This window comes from Mauremys reevesii, linkage group 24 (assembly GCF_016161935.1).
Source record: "Mauremys reevesii isolate NIE-2019 linkage group 24, ASM1616193v1, whole genome shotgun sequence".
Classification (NCBI taxonomy): domain Eukaryota; kingdom Metazoa; phylum Chordata; order Testudines; family Geoemydidae; genus Mauremys; species Mauremys reevesii.
Window position 1 is genome coordinate 20,519,994 of NC_052646.1, and position 16,926 is coordinate 20,536,919.

Here is a 16,926-nt window from a genome sequence, read left to right on the forward strand (position 1 = left end):
GGTCCTGCCTCATACCAGGTAGAGGTGGAGAGAATACAGTGTGTGACCGTGGAATCAAAGGCTGTAGCACAATGCAAATGCACCGGGGGTTGAATGAAGCTTGTACTGGTGTAACGCTGACAGACCCCAGGCGTTGGCGGGAGGGATCGAACTGGGGAAACTCTGGAGCTTAGTGCATGAGCCTCTAGTGCATGAGCCAAAAGCCAACTGGCTGGTAGCCAAGGCTGTAAAGCAGATTCATTTGATCTCTCTAAGTGGTCTCAGTGCCACCACATGGGACAGAGCCCCACGCCCAGGAGGTGTGTGAGTTACACTGGCAGCGTGTGTTCTGGCATTTCCTAACTTCCCAGTGCTTCCGTGTGCAACCTCCACGACGTGCTTGGAATGTAGATTTTTAACACACACACACCCATGCAAATTCTTCTGTGGCTAATGCATCTGTCAGTGCCCCAGTCTCATGCGGACGGCTCAGCAACGGGCAGCCCACACACAACACTACACCGGGGGCTTTTATTTCGGATCCTGATTTATTCGGTGAATTTGCTAATGCACGGAGAGATTCCAGCCAGCCGTGAGGCACCGGGACAGATACACCCATGCGCTAGGCAGACCCTTGGCTATGCAGCGGCCCCTTTGCGTCGCCCGGCAGCGCGGAGGGGCCTCGGAGGGGGTGTAGCTGGGACTTCAGGCCTTTATTCGCAGACACCAGGTGCTGCGTGGGCCGTGCTGGGCGGGGGTCAGGAGAGCAGCTTCACCAGCAGCAGCCCAGTCAGGCCAGGCAGGTAGAGGGTGAAGGAGAATTTCCCCAGCGCCGGGCTGGCCCCACTGCGGGTTGTTTCGGGGTTGGTGCTTGTGGGAGGGGTCTTGATGGTATTAGCAGGATTGGTGCTTGTGGGAGGGGGGATGGTGGTATTAGCGGGGGTGGTGCTTGTGGGAGGGGGGATGGTGGGTATTTTATCCGCCGGAACAGAGTTCCCCCATAAAAAGACGTATCTGTAGACTGCAGAAATCAGGGTGGTTTCAGGTTTAATGTCTCTTGTGGACGCAGTAGCGCAGCCTTTTCCAACAAAGGCTGAAATACCTGAATCTGAGGGAGACAATCAGCCAGTTATTGGGGGGGCAGCTCTGGTTCCTTCTCTGCCCCAGAACCTCTGTCTTCACCATCCGGCGGTTCCCACCTCTGCCTCCCGTTCCCACCCCCCGGTGCTCTCCCTGCTCTCGCTGTAACCGGCCACGGCAGGGCGGGCGTCTGGTCCCCTCCTGCCTCCCCCGCACCCCTTTCTGCAGCTCCACACGAGACTGAAGCTGGAGTTTGGAACCAGGTGATCTCCGGGGGCAGCTCCTTCCCCAGCACCCGGCACCCCCGGGGAACACACCCGGCTCTCACTGTCCCCGGCAGCCCCAACCACTCGGTTCAGTTATTTTATAAACACCCCAAAGCACTGGGAGTCCTGGACACACACTGAGAACAGGAGCTTCCACACTGAGCAATAACTTAGCTCCACCTTAAACATACCGGGGGGGTGGGGTCTAGTGGTTAGAGCAGTGGGGCTGTGAGCCAGGACTCCTGGGTTCTCTCCCCAGCTCTGCATCATTGACATAACCCTTCCCATGGCAAGAGACTGTGTTGTCGTAACTCCAGGAGCAGGGCGGCATCAGTGAGAGGGGGGAGCTGGTCTCGAAGAGAAAACTTCCCAATTCCTCTTTCCTTCCCCCAAGGCAAAAACCCCCTTGGCCAGCCCCACCTGCCCAAGTGCTCAGCACAGACTCCAGGTTTCACTAGCTCTTTGGGGAGTTCCTGAGGTGTGAGCTTCCCGGGGTAGCTCTCGCACTGTCCCCAGCTGGCAGAATTTACCTTTCACTAGGTATCCAGTGAAATCCATGCAATAGGTCTCGTCCCCAGTACAAGGGATTGTTTGAGTGTTGCAGACACTGAAGTTCTGAGCAAAGCAGGTTGGGCACTGCAGCCCGTTCACGGTGGCATTCTCCTTGGGCACTGAGAACCGAGAGAGACAGAGAGACGGTCACAGGGTGGGTTAAACCTTGTTCAACCTGTAGGATGCGCCCACTGCCCTGCATTGCCCGAACCTGTGAAGGCCCCACCCCCAGCCCGACGGCATTTCTCCGTCTGTCTGTGACCCAACTATCTGCGAACGCCGCAGCCGATCAGTTCCAGACCCTGGCGAGTTTGAAGGTGGAGCCTGACAGGTTCAGGGAGGTTTAGATTGGAGCCCATCCCGGCTGCTGCCCCCTCTCTCGCGTGCAGCCCTCGCACGTCTGCTTTCACAAGGGCCCCGACTGTTCCACCCCCTGGTTTGGGGACCCGCCAGCGACAGGCCTTTCAGTGGCGACAGAAATGACATTCGAGTGAATGGACAATAAAGGGGAGAAATAGTAACAAATACAGTTGTGACGGAGCTTGTCCACATGAACAATTCAACTGTAGTAAGGGGTGGGGGAGTCTAAGGATCCGCTGGGGTGTGAATCGACCCTGCGCCAGCCTGCCATGGCCTAGCTGGCCATGTGCTCCCTGCTGACGTCCGTGAACCGTTCGTTAATGTGCTTTAAGCTAGTCCCCAATTTCAAGCCGCTCGAACGAGCTGTTCACGTACATCAGCGGGGGGCACATGCTGCCCCAAGCAAAAAAAAAAAGAGTTCCTCCTTGCTGTAACACACACCCCTGTGAGCACTGCCGAGTCCCCCCCCCGAGCGCCGCACTGCGCCGCCCAAGCCCCCCGAGCACCGCGCCACCCAAGCCCCACGCGCCCCCCAGCACTGTGCCCCCCAAGTCCCCGCCCCGAGCGCCACACCACCGGCCCCACCCCCAAGTGCAGTGCCACAGAAGCCCCTGCGCACCCGCCCCTCCCGAGCGCCGCGCGCTGAAGCCCCTGCCCCTCCCAAGTGCACCACCACCAAGCCCCGCCACCTCCCAAGCGCCGCACCGCCGCCCGTGCCACCACTCTCCCGAGCACCGTGCCCAAGCCCCCGCACCTCCTGACCGCCATGCTGCCCAAGCCCTCCGCACCCCCGAGCTCAGCACTGCCGAAGCCCCCCGAGCGCTGTGCCACCCAAGCCCTCGGCCCCTCCCGAGCACCGCGCCGCCCAAATCCCCCCCGGTGCCCGCGCTGCCCAAGTCTCCCCTCCCGCACCACCGCGCGCCCAAATCCCTGCCCCCGAGTGCCACGCTGCCCAAGTCCCTGCCTCCCCGAGTGCCGCGCCTCCCAAGTCCCCCGCCCCCCCGAGTGCCGCGCCTCCCAAGACCTGCCCCCCCACCCCGAAGCACCACCCGGCCGAAACAAAAACAAACAAAAAACCCTCCAGCGCCGCCCAGCCAAACCAAGAAAAACCAACACCCGAGCGCCGCCCCGCCCAAGGTGCCGCCCCAAGCACGTGATTGGTTGGCCGGTGCCTGGAGCCGGCGCTGCATGGAGAGCTAGATTCACACCCCAGCTCACCATCATCTAACTGTTCCTGTCGACAAGCCATTAAATGGGGACAGTAAAAACAGACCCAAAACGTACCTCCAAGGACAGCCGAGTTACAGTTATCGGTGTCGTTGCACTGTGTGATGTTGATCCTGAAATACTTGCCGTTCCCAACAGTGAAGGAGATGGGGATTTTGATGTCACTTTTATAGCTACTCAGACATTGTTTGTAGAAGAACGGGGTCCTTGTCCCATCTTTGTTAAAGACAGAAAACCAAAATAGAAAACGAGAGACTCCGAGGTAAATCTCAAGTAACAGCAGGGAGGTTATTTTACCTCCATGATTGGCCCTGGGGTAACAGCTGCTGGGATCCGGTGACCAGTTTGGGGCCCACAATTCTAGGAATTAAAGAGGAACCTGGATCTAAACTCCACCCCAAATTGCATCAGCTAGCCTGTGGTTAAAGGGTTTTGTGGGTGGATAATAGCGGTTACGGCTAAACCTCAGGTCACGGCCCACGTTAACTCTTCAGTGAAGCCAACCCCTGACTGGGGGGAAGTTTGAATATACACATTTGTGACTGTGCTGGGAAAATTTCCTGAGTGTGGTCAGAGAGAGAGAGAGAGAGAGAGAGAGAGAGAGAGATGGGTGTATGGAGATTAGATAGATAGATTTGATTAGATAGATATGACAGAGCACGCTAATGCTGATGCTGTGCTATGCATCCTTCTTACAGGGTAAATGGAAGGAGCCATTAAACCTCTTTAATTCAATGGAAGGATGACCAAAACCAGGTCTGTAACTCAGGTTTTCATTTTCAAAGGGCAAACGTTGAGAAGTGAAGGGAACCAGTGAAATCCACCGGCCTGAAGAGCTCAGGGAGCTGAACACGGCGAAGGTTTGGAATCTCTTTAAGTCAAGCGGGCAAAAATTGCCTTGAATTTGCACCCTAGGGGGAAAACGTGTAAGGCAGGGCTCCAGCCCTGAGCAGGGGACTAATAGCTTCAGACAGGACCCTGGGAGCAAGCCGACAGTCTACAAGGGATCTCAGCGCCAATCTCCTGTTTTTAACACATTTCAGAACGTGCATTTCCACCAAAGCAGCTTCGCTTGTTGCAGCGCAGCCATCCATTGGGGAGCTGAAAACTTAGTGAAATCCTGGCCCCACTGAAGCGAATGGGAGATCTGCAATATGGGGCCAGGATTTCAAACCTCCATGTCTTCCAGTCACTACATAAGACACAGTAACGTTGCCTGAGCATCGAGCACAGACTGCGTGCTCTGTGCCGGTTGAATGTGCTTTGTTGATGGACTGTTTGGGGTTGGCCTTAGCAATAAGGATGGTGACAGACTGCAAGATAGGATGTGCCTGGTTGGCAGCAATGTCACCTACCCAGTGTAATATCTTCTGCCACGGAGAGGCAGCCACCAGTAGCCTTGTTGTCTTGGCAAGTTCCTACAGCCGTATCACAGGTCTCCGTTAGGCCAAAGCACGTGTTACATGTCAGGGTTGCAGCTGGAGGAAGAAGAAGTGTTTCCTTCTTACTGTTTGTAACAGTGTCATGTCTGACATGTCCCTTAGCCTGAGTCTTCATAAGAACGGCCACACCGGGTCAGATCAAAGGTCCATCTAGCCCAGTCTCCTGTCTTCCGACAGTGGCCAATGCCAGGTGCCCCAGAGAGAATCAACAGGGAATCATCAAGTGATCCATCCCCTGTTGTCCATTCCCAACTCCTGGCAAACAGAGCTAGGGACACCATCCCTGCCTGTCCTGGCTATTACCCATTGATGGACCCATCCTCCATGAACTTATCTAGTTCTTTTTTTAACCCTGTTATAGTCTTGTCCTGCACAACGTCCTCTGGCAAGGAGTTCCACAGGTTTTATGCATTGTGTGAAGAAATACTTCCTTTTGTTTGTTTTAAACCTGCAGCCTAGTTCTTGTGTTATGAGAAGCAGTAAATAACACTTCCTTATTCACTTTCTACATGCCAGTCATGATTTTATAGACCTCTATCATATCACAGAATCAGAGAAGATTAGTGTTAGAAGAGACCTCAGGAGGTACCTAGTCCAACCGCCTGCTCAAAGCAGGACCAACCCCCAACTAAATCATCCCAGCCAGGGCTTTGTCAAGCCGGGCCTTAAAAACCTCTAAGGAAGGAGATTCCACCACCTCCCTAGGGAACCCATTCCAGTGGTTCATCACCCTCCTAGGGAAATAGTGTTTCCTAATATCCAACCTAAACCTCCCCCACTGCAACTTGAGACCATTGCTCCTTGTTCTGTCATCTGGTACCACTGAGAACAGCTGAGCTCCATCCTCTTTGGAACCCCCTTTCAGGTAGTTGAAAGCAGCTATCAAATCCCCCCTCATTCTTCTCTTCTGCAGACTAAATAATCCCAGTTCCCTCAGCCTCTCCTCAGAAGTCATGTGCTCCAGCCCCCTGATCATTTTTGTTGCCCTCTGCTGGACTCTCTCCAATTTGTCCACATCGTTTCTGTAGTGTGGGGCCCAAAACTGGATGTAATACTCCAGATGTGTCCTCACCAGTGCCGAATCGAGGGGAATGATCACTTCCCTCGATCTGCTAGCAATGCTCCTATCAATACAGCCCAATATGCCATTATCCTCACTTAGTCATCTTTTTTCCAAGCTGAAAATTCTGTTTTTATTAATCTCTCCTCATACGGACCATGCCCTATACTCCTAATCATTTTTGTAGCCCTTTTCTGAACCTTTTCCAATTCCAATACACCTTTTTTGAGACAGGGGTACCACATGTGCATGGAGCATTCAAGATGTGGGCGTAGCATAGATTTATACAAAGGCAATATATTTTCTGTCTCGTTATCTATCCCTTTCCTGATGATTCCCAACATTCTGTTTGCTTTTTTCACGGTCGCTGCACATGGAGTGGATGTTTTCAGAGAACTATCCACAGAGACGCCAAGGTCTCTTTCTTGAGTGGTAACAGCTAATTTAGACTCCATCATTTAATATGTAGAGTTGGGATGATGTTTTCCAATGTGCGTTACTTTGCATTTATCAACGCTGAATTTCATCTGCCATTTTGTTGCCCAGTCGCCCAGTTTTGAGAGATCCTTTTGTAGCTCTTTGCAGTCTGCTTTAGACTTAAGTATCATGAGTAATTTTGTATGATCTGCACATTTTGCCACCTCACTGTTTATCCCTTTTTCCAGATCATTTATGAATATGTTGAATGGGACTGGGCCCAGTACAGACCTCGGGGGGACACCACTATTGACCTCTCTCCATTCTGAAAACTGACTATTTATTCCTACCTTTTGTTTCCTATCTTTTAACCAGTTAACGATCCATGGGAGGACTTTCCCTCTTATCCCATGACAGTTTACTTTGCTTAAGAGCCTTTGGTGAGGGACCTTGTCAAAGGCTTTCTGAAAATCTAAGTACACTTTATCCACTGGATCCCCCTTGTCCACATGCTTCTTGACCCCCTCAAAGAATTCTAGTAGATTGGTGAGGCATGATTTCCCTTTACAAAAACCATGTTGACTCTTCCCCCAACTAATCATGCTCATCTATGTGTCTGACCATTCTGTTCATTAGTATAGTTTCAACTAGTTTGCCCGGTACTGAAGTCAGGCGTACGGGCCTGTAATGACCAGAATCGCCTCTCGAGTCTTTTTTTAAGAATTGGCGTCACATTAGCGATCCTCCAGTCATCTGGTACAGAAGCTGATTTGAATGATAGGTTACAGATGACAGTTAGTAGTATATCCGCAATTTGGCATTTGAGTTCCTTCAGACCTCTTGGGTGAATCTCATCTGGTCCTGGTGATTATTACTGTTTAGTTTACCAATTTGTTCCAAAGCCTCCTCTATCGACACCTCAGTCTGGGACAGTTCCTGAGATTTGTTACCTAAAAAAATGGCTCAGGTGTGGGAATCTCCCTCACATCCTGAGCTGTGAAGACCGATGCAAAGAATTCATTTAGTTTCTCTGCAATGGCCTTATTGTCCTGAGTGCTCCTTTAGCATCTCAATCGTCCAGTGGCACCACTGGTTGTTTAGCAGCTTCCTGCTTCTGCTGTTACTTTTGGAGTCTGTGGCTAGCTGTTCTTCAAATTCCTTTTTCAGCTTCCTAATTATATTTTTACATTTCACTTGCCAGAATTTATTCTCTTTTCTATTAAGGATTTAACTTCCACATTTTAAAGGATGCCTTTTTGCCTCTCACTGCTTCTTTTACTTTGTTGTTTAACCACGGTGGCTCTTTTTTGGTTCTCTTACTATGTTTTTTTTTATTTGAATTATAAATTTAAGTTGAGCTTCTGTTATGGTGTCCCTAAAAAGTTACCATGCAGCTTTCAGGGATTTCACATTTTGCGTTGTACCTTTTAATTTCTCTTTAACTAACTTCCTCATTTTTGAGTAGTTCCCCTTTCTGAAATTAAATGCTACAGTGTTGGGCTGCTGTGGTGTTTTCCCCACCACAGGAATGTTAAATTTAATTATATTATGGTCACTATTACCAAGTGGTCCGGCTATATTCACCTCTTGAACCGGATCCTGTGCGCCCCGTAGGACTAAATCAAGAACTGCCTCTCCTCTGGTGGGTTCCAGGACTAGCTGCTCCAAGAAGCAGCCATTTATGGCGTCTAGAAACTTTATCTCCTCATCCCGTCCTGAGGTGACATGTATCCAGTCAATAGGGGGATAATTGAAATCCCCCATTATAGTTCAGTTTTTTATTTTAATAGCCTCTCTAATCTCCCTGAGCATTTCACAGTCACTATCACCATCCTGGTCAGGTGGTCGGTTATACATCCCTCCTGCTATATTCTTATTATCCAAGCATGGAATTACAATCCATGGAGATTCTACGGGACAGTTTGGTTCATTTAAGATTTTTCCTTCATTTGACTCTACGCTGTCTGTCACATATAGTGCCCCTCCCCAACCACCACCATCTGCTCCAAACAAGCCGAGGGGTTAACAGACCCGATTTCCTCCTGGACACTCATCAACTGCACAGTTTCAGACTCTGGGCAGTGGCACCTGGGGGGAACAAATTGGGGATGGGTGAAGGGGATGATGTTTCCCCAAGCGTCACCCACAAAATAAGCTCCGCCCACCCCAGATGTGGCTCCCGTTGTGCAGGTATTCACAGTACTGGAGAGTCGCTCGCTTTGCAGCGGGTGTTGGCTGAGTCCATTGTACAGCCCAGGGCTCCTGCCAGCCCTCCATTATCCTCGCAGACTCCTCAGGTGCCCGTCCCACCCCCTTCTATTGCAGGGACATCATGTAAGCCCCCCCGCCTCATAATAGGGGCTCTGTGTGCCCTCCATTCCCCAATACCAGGGTCCCCTGATTCACTCCTGCGCCAGGGGCTCTGTCTTCCCCCCATTTCCTCCCCCCCCCCACCATCATCCTTGTTTCTATCTGGGAGATCAGCCGCTCAGCGTGTAACATGTTAAGCTCCGTGGAGATGCTGGGCAGACCTGGGCTGGGCGGGTTGATGGGCTGGAACGTGTCAATGGCGCCACCAACTGGTTCTTTGATCTACACACAGTCACAGAGGTGGTTGAAAGTGTGGCTGGGTTGGCCGGATGCAAACAGCTCTGTGTGTCCCCGATTTCCCTCTTCCAGTTTTCTGATTCCCCCCCCCCAAATCAACAGGGTTCTGCCCAGTGATGTCTAGAACATCCCCTGAAATTACGGAGTTGATGGAACGCAGCGTTCAGAAGTTACTTTGGTTGCATAGAAATAGGGAAAGGCCACTGAGGTGAGTGCGGCCAGGCTCTCCGGATCAGCCCAGCCGTGCGCAGTCCGTGGGGACTGGGAAGGATGGAAATTGCCAGACAAAAAACAGAACAAAAGGACGTTCGTTGTCCCATGTTCCCCAAATTACCGTTGATACAAGTGGCATTAACCACAGCACGTGTACATGCTGGGGACCTGCAAGTGAACAATCTCTGCCCTTCGGTCCTTATGTACAGCACCCTGCACGCAAGCTGTGTAAGTGCAGCAGCTTTGCACCTTTTCTTTTAAAGAGGTGGAGATTTTCAGGCTGTGATGCTGATCTAGTCTGAGCTCCTGCATCGCCCACAAGCCAGAGAACCTCCCCCAGCCCTTCCTCTATCCAGCCCATATCCGATGGTTGAGCTAGAGCCGATCTTTTAGAAGGGCATCTAATCTCCATAGACCGTGTCCGAGGGATAGAGATGCCGCCCTGCCTCTTGAGAAGCTGCTGCCAGGGTTAGTTCCACCTTCAATTGGTCTAAATTCAACTCCCAGTTATTGGATCTCATTCTGCCTCTGATTGATATAACTACGGTGCTTGGGAGGAAGGGGAACCACACCCTGAGTGCTGCATCGAGGCCAGCCCAACCCCTGGAGTAGATGCAGCTGGGTTGATGGGTGAATGCTTTCCTCAGCCTGGCTACCAGCTCGGGGAGGTGAGTTCCTAGAATGATGGAAAAACCCCGTCCATTGGGACAGGCAGCGTCTTCACTACAGGGCTCTGCCGGCCCAGCTACAGCGCTGTGGCTAAGCGACGACAGTAGCCCTAGTGTAGACAGGGCCCTGTATCCCACCCAGAGCTAATCCCCCCTCCCTGCACATGCTGGATGTTCCCCTGACTGGAGATCCGTGGGGTGTAAAGGTTCAAAGTCCAGGAGGGGTTACATGGTGACAGCAGTGGATGACTCACGTGCGATAGTTTGTGCACTCGTTGTAGCTAGGAGAGCAGGGAGCAGGCAGAGGATGAAGGAAACCATCCTGGTGCTGGGAGGCCCACGGGGCTGGGCTCGGAGCTGAAAGGAGCTTCTCACGGCTGACACGGCGAGCGCTGCCGGGGGGGAGGAGGAGAGAGTCAAGACCGAAATGAGGATGGAAAGGGAATAACAGCCGAGATTCGGGGGGGAAGCACCAGGCAACAGAGCTCACAAATAACCAATTTTGTGCTTCACTGGCAGTTCCAAAAGATTGGGGGGGGGAATCATTTTTGGTTGACCCAAAATTCTCGTCCCACTGAAAAGCCAAACAAAAAAGGGTTTTGATTCATTTTCAAGCATTTAGAAAGATTTTAAAATTGGATTAAATAGAAATGTTGCCGACATTTTTTAAATGAAAAGATATTTTGAGTTAAAAAAAAAATCAGCACGTCTAATTCGGGAAATGCCCGGGCCAAACTTTTCCATTTTTTCAAGATTTTTTTTTCTAGGCTATTTTTTTTCAGCTGAAACGGGCAGAAAAATTGACACAAATTTGCAAAATGTTTCAGTCTTCCTGAACCTGCATTTTTCACAGGAGAAACGTTTCGGTCGAAACATTTCTCCCAGTTCTCTCATGCCACCGACATGCCCAGAGATAACAGAGTGGGAGTTCTGGGGCAGAGCCCTGCATGGGGCTATTTTTTAAATCCCACTTCCACCCACTCCTGAACTGTTCCTTGCATTTTTATTTCACTCCCACCTGCAAAAACCTTTGATCCCACAAATCCCACAAGAGAGACAGAGTCCCTCAGGCTACTTTTAAACAAAACAGTCTGGTTAATATATTATACATATAAAGGGAAGTCAGACATAATTTTTACCACTAAAAGTATCAAACAAATCTTACTTAAGCCATGTAAAAAGTAGTTTAACTGCTGTTATAATGGACACCAAATCTCTTTCTATCCCTCACTTAAATTTAAGGGTAAAAACCTTTATTTTTAAAAAACCAACTTGCTTTATATTGCTGAACTTCTGTTGATGACAAGCTGCTGCCCTGTGTTTTCCTGCATATTACCGCAGTCGGCTTTCTTTGCCCACCCAATCCCACCCCCAACAAAGTACTTTTACCCGCTCCCTCTATTCTAGCAGCAGGTCCTGCGGGTTCTGAGGGATCCCAGTCCCGCTGCAGGGATCTAGCCTGGCCCAGGTTTCACTCCCTCGTCCGTATTTGCTCCAGGTCTGCACTGTCTCTTCTGACATGGGGCGACCGGCACGGCCTGTGGGGTGCCAGGGTCAGAGCATCCTGCTGGTCTGCAGAGGGGCACTGCAGTGTTTTCACATTATCTCCATCCCCTTGGGCAGCCCAACGGCTTCTTCGCTTTTCTCTTCTGCAGCTGCACAGCGAGCTGAGGTGTCCATTGATCCTCCTACAGGGATGCTCAGGTCCCTTCTCTGAATCAGCCGGGTTCAGTTAGAACCGGTCAGGTCTAGGAGGCTTCAAACCCCTCAGCCCCCATGTGCGTTACTTTGCATTGATCAAAACTCAGCTTCATCCGCCATTGCGTTGCCCATTGACCCAGCTCCGTTCAATCTCGCTGAGGTTCCCGACTAACCTCAGTAAGTTGCCTCCTCTGCAGATTTCACCACCTACTAGCTCACCCACCCCCCCATCAGACCATTGGACTAGATGTCCTCCTGAGGTCCCTTCCAACCCTGAGATTCTATGATTCTAACACTGGGTCTAGGATAGAGCTTGGAGGCCTCCACTTTTAAGCTTTTGCCATCACGCAAAATTCCCATGAATTCTGGCTCTGTTTTCTAGAGACACAAGGTGGGGGAAGAGACGAGCATCCGAGCGGCACCGAGCTCTTCTGCGGGTCAGCGGAGCTCCAGAGCTTGTGTCTCTCCCCAGCAGAAGCTGGTCCACTAAAAGCTTTTCCCTCCCACACCTTGTCTGTCTAGTATCCTGGGACCCACACAGCTACAACAACGCTGGAAACTCCTCTGCTCTCTGGCTGTTGTCCCATTTCTCCTCCATGCCAGTCCCTTGCCTCCCGCCCCAGCACTGCTTCGATTCCTTACTGCCCCACGGCGAGGGAGTTTGCCAAAGGCTTTTTGACAGTCCAAATCAAGTATGTCGACTAGATCTTCTCTTCTCCCTAAGCCTGGGATGTTCAGAGCAGCCGGAGGGAGTTCGAGGCCCGACTCCCAGGGAGTTGCAGCAGACGCTGGCCCCCTCGCTGCCTTTGAAAATCTCCCTATTTCGCTCACACACCATTCCATGAGTGGGGCTGCTTTTCCTTTGCACAAACTGAGCCGCTTTATCCCTGCTCTGTTGTCGTCGTGGGGTTTCCCCATTCACAATATCTTCAGCCTTTACGCATTTTGCAGCAGATCATGGAAGATTACAAAGGATAATATAATATGGCATTAAAAACTCTTACCTTCAGCCACACAATGGGTCCATTCACTTCCAAGTTCTCTGTAAATTGAAGAGATGCACTAACCTCTCTGGCACGGCCCCTTTCCTCTCTATATAGGCCAAAGATAGAATTGGGAGTAATGATTTACTGAAATGTAACATGTTATACGATCCTCACGTCTGGCCACTCCCTCTTTAAGTGCAATTCAGACCAACTCTTTCTCAACCCATCAGCTTCTGTTTTATAAAATTTGTCTCATAAAGTCTGCTGGTTCATGCAACGGAGATAAGAGGTGATACTCAGCTCAGTCACGAGGGTAGAGGTGCGACTGTTTTGCACATTAGAGGTGTTTATCCAGATCATGGGATGGGGTATATCATAGAGCGATGACAAATTCACACAGCAGATGAGGATCAGGCCCCACTGACTCCAATGGGGCTAGGGCCAATTGACACGAGTCTGGGATCTGGTTCCATTAACTCTAATGGAGCGACGGCCACTTGACACCAAATGGGGGATCCTGTGAAACTTCCAAGGTAAATAAGGTTGGCCATGGAGTTGGTTCCCTCCCACTCCCAGAACAGGTTGCTAAAGTCCTTCTCATTAAATTGTGTAAATATTCACTGGTGACATATTTTCTCCCTCGCCCCATGTCAAGGGCATTGCAGCAAACTGCGTCTCACGCACATGACGTCGCACCCAGCTTGGGGAATTTAGTTATAGAATAACTGAGCGGAGAAGAGCATTTCGGCCTTGGTTGTATTTCAGGCCAGTTTTGCTCCCAGAGGTTGTCGAGATGAGTAGGGGGCTTCCAGAGAGAAGCCAGGTGTTAGGATCACCAGGAGTCTAAAGAGAGGGACTGGTCGGAGATCGGCTGATGAACAGTGCAATGGAAAACCTGGGGATTAAGTAATGCAAGGCTCAGATTCAACCATTTGTATCAGTGCCTCACCGAGTTTGCAGCCTTGTTCTCTAGAATCTCGGCTGTCATTGAAAACACAAGAGTAAGGGAAACGGAAAAGTCCCGCACCACCTTTTTCAAAAGCTCTTTCGGTTTTAGATAGTCTCACGCTGTCACTTTTTCTAAAAGGGGCAACATCTGTTGTTGTTTTTTAAACTGTCTCCATAAACTGTTTTCCATCTCTTCAGAGAATTTGAGGGGTCGACATCAGCAGGTCTGGTACATAAAGTTCTGTGAAAGGTCCAGTTGTCACTCTTTATAACATGTTGAGGTAGCCAACGGGGTTGTGGGATGCACAATGTCTCCACATTCAAGTTTGTAAAGTTCTGTTAAATCGCTCCACAACCCGCATATCATGCCACTTTAGCCTTCTACTTGAAGTTTTGTTTAGAAATTCTTTTCTCTGATCTGTAATTTTTGAGGCAGGCAACCTTCACTGAAAATAGCTTTAAGGCCATGGTACTTCACTGGCCATTTTATCTTTGAGGCCTAAGGCCCAGGCTTATTTAGAGAGACTGTCTATTGCTGTTAAGATATACTTGCAATCACTGTCAAACTCCAGAGATCGGGGGTGGGGGAGGGTTCCAGCCTAGACCCTCGCATTACACCTCTCCTGATTAGTACATGTTTCCCTGCTGGGATGCCCTAAGGGGGGGCTGAAACCCCCTTGGTAGAGGATGGTGGAAGGAGTTCTTAGAGGGGTCACACAGCCCTCTTTTTGGGTGGGTCACTCCACCTCAGAATCTGCCCTGATTGGTCACATCTGCTCTCAGGGATGTCCTATGGGGTTAAACCCCATTCCTATTGGTACAGGGTGGTGGGAGGAGTTCTTAGAGGGGTTGCATGCAACCCCTCTGTTTCCGGTCATATGTCCATCTTGACCCCAGTAGTAATACCCAAGGCATTGAGTCTTACAGTGACAAGTGGGTGGAGCCTGAGGATAAAAGAGGCGGGTTCAATGTTTGATTGATGTTGTCACCCTTGTACTACTTATGTCTCCCCATGCACCTCCTCTGTCTATCTGGAAAGATCTTCAGGGCAGGACTGTGACAACATGTCTGTACCGCGCCTGGTACAATGGGGGCCCTGATCTTGTCAGAATCTGGGCAGCACTTGGCACAATGCATCCCTGATCTCTAGGTACTACCCTAGTGCACATTTATTTCTGTCTTACATGCCAAGGGACCTCAGATCTTTCCAGGCCAGGATAGCACTGAAACGCAGCCACCTCTGGGGTAGGGGTGAACCCCAGATTGGGGAATGTCTAAGCACAGCAGCATTTAGGAAATTTGCCTTTGGAGATTAAATATCCTCAGAGAGGAGCCAAGTGGCTTTAACAGAGACAAGGGTGGAAATTGGCAACTGCACTGCGACTTCCACTCATCCTCTGCCTCTAGTAGCGCAGCTAGACTGCTGCCGAAGGACTTTTCCCCAAGGGTTCCCTCCACCTTCCCAGGGGCTGCCCCTCTCCTCTGGCCCTACAGCCTTTTCTCTCCCCGGCTGTGGGAGGGCCACTAGTCTGCCTCTGTTAACCATTTAGGATGTATCCACACTGCAACTGGGAGGAGTCCGGCCCAGCTCAGGGAGAGGGATCCAGGCTATCCTGACTTATGTACCAGGCAAACAGGTTCAAACTATAGTGAGAAACAAAATTGTCAGACATGTAGATGAACATAATATGTTGGGGAAGAGTCAACATGGTTTTTGTAAAGTGAAATCACACCTCACCAATCTATTAGAATTCTCTGAAGGGGTCAAAAAGCATATGGACAAGGGGGATCCAGTGGATATAGTGCACTTAGATTTTCAGAAAGCCTTTGACAAGGTCCCTCTCCAAAGTCTCTTAAGCAAAGCGAGCTGTCATGGGATAAGAGGGAAGGTTCTCTCATGGGTCGGTAACTGGTTACAAAATAAGAAACAAAGGGTAGGAATAAATGGTCAGTTTTCAGCATGGAGAGAGGTAAATAGTGGAGTCCCCCAGGGGTCTGTACTGGGACCAGTGCTGTTCAACATAAATGATCTGGAAAAAGGGGTAAATAGTGAGGTGGCAAAATTTACAGATGATACAAAACTACTTAAGAGAGTTAAGTCCAAAGCTGACTGCGAAGTGTTACAAAGGGATTTCACAAAACTGGGTGACTGGGCAACAAAATGGCAGATGAAATTCAATGTTGATAAATACAAAGTAATGCACATTGGAAACCATAATCCCAACTATACATATAAAATGACGGGGCCTAAATTATCTGCTACCACTCAAGAATGAGATTTTGCAGTCATTGTGGCTAGTTCTCAGGAAACATCCACTCAATGTGCAGCGGCCATCAAAAAAGCAAACAGAATGTTGGGAATCATTAGGAAAGGGATAGATAATAAGACTGAAAATATCACATTGCCTCTATATAAATCCATGGTACGCCCACATCTTGAATACTGCATGCAAATGTGGTCTCCCATCTCAAAAAACGTGTATTGGAAGTAGCTCACGAAAGCTCATGCTAAAATAAATTTGTTAGTCTCTTCCTGTTCTTTTTGCGGATACAGACTAACACGGCTGCTACTCTGAAACCTGGAATTGGAAAAGGTTCACAAAAGGGCAGTAAAAATGATGAGGGGGATGGAATGGATTCCGTATGAGGAGAGATTAATAAGACTGGGATTTTTCAGCCTGGAAAAGAGACGACTAAGAGGAGATATGATAGAGGTCTATAAAATATTGAAGGATGTGGAGAAAGTGAATAAGGAAGTGTTATTTACTCCTCATAACACAAGAACTAGGGGTCACCAAATGAAATTAACAGGCAGCAGGTTGAAAACAAACAAAAGGACGTATTTCTTCACACAGTGCACAGTCAACCCGTGGAACTCCTTGCCAGGGGATGTTGTGAAGGCCAAGACCATAACAGGGTTCAAACAAGAACTAGATAAATTCATGGAGGACAGGTCCATCAGTGGCTATAGCCAGGCTGGGCAGGGATGGTGTCCCTAGCCTCTGTTTGCCAGAAGCTGGGAATGGGCAACAGGGGCTGGATCACTTGGTGATTCCCTGTTCTGTTCATTCCCTCTGGGGCACCTGGAACTGGCCACTGTCGGAAGACAGGATACTGGGCTAGACAGCGCCCCAGTCTCAGGCAGACGGGCTCAGCAACGGGCAACCCGAACACAACAACACACCGGGGGCTTTTATTTCGGATCCTGATTTATTCAGTGAATTTGCTAATGCACAGAGAGATTCCAGCCAGCCGTGAGGCACCAGGACAGACACACCCATGCGCTGGGCAGACCCTTGGCTATGCAGCGGCCCCTTTGCATCGCCCGGCAGCGCGGAGGGGCCTCGGAGGGGGTGCAGCTGGGACTTCAGGCCTTTATTCGCAGGCACCAGGTGCTGCGTGGGCCATACAGGGCGGGGG

General features: G+C 50.2%; 1 protein-coding gene across 1 annotated transcript; it reads right to left on the reverse strand.

Moving 5' to 3' along the window:
* Nucleotides 1-737: 737 nt before the first annotated feature.
* LOC120390606 (phospholipase A2 inhibitor and Ly6/PLAUR domain-containing protein-like) lies at nucleotides 738-10,255 on the reverse strand. Its single transcript, XM_039513336.1, has 5 exons — nucleotides 10,126-10,255; nucleotides 4,820-4,942; nucleotides 3,522-3,680; nucleotides 1,856-1,996; nucleotides 738-1,087 (listed from the first exon to the last, which is right to left on the reverse strand). The coding sequence occupies exons 1-5, from the start codon at nucleotides 10,190-10,192 to the stop codon at nucleotides 738-740; spliced, it is 840 nt and encodes a 279-aa protein (XP_039369270.1). The 5' UTR covers nucleotides 10,193-10,255.
* Nucleotides 10,256-16,926: the final 6,671 nt, after the last annotated feature.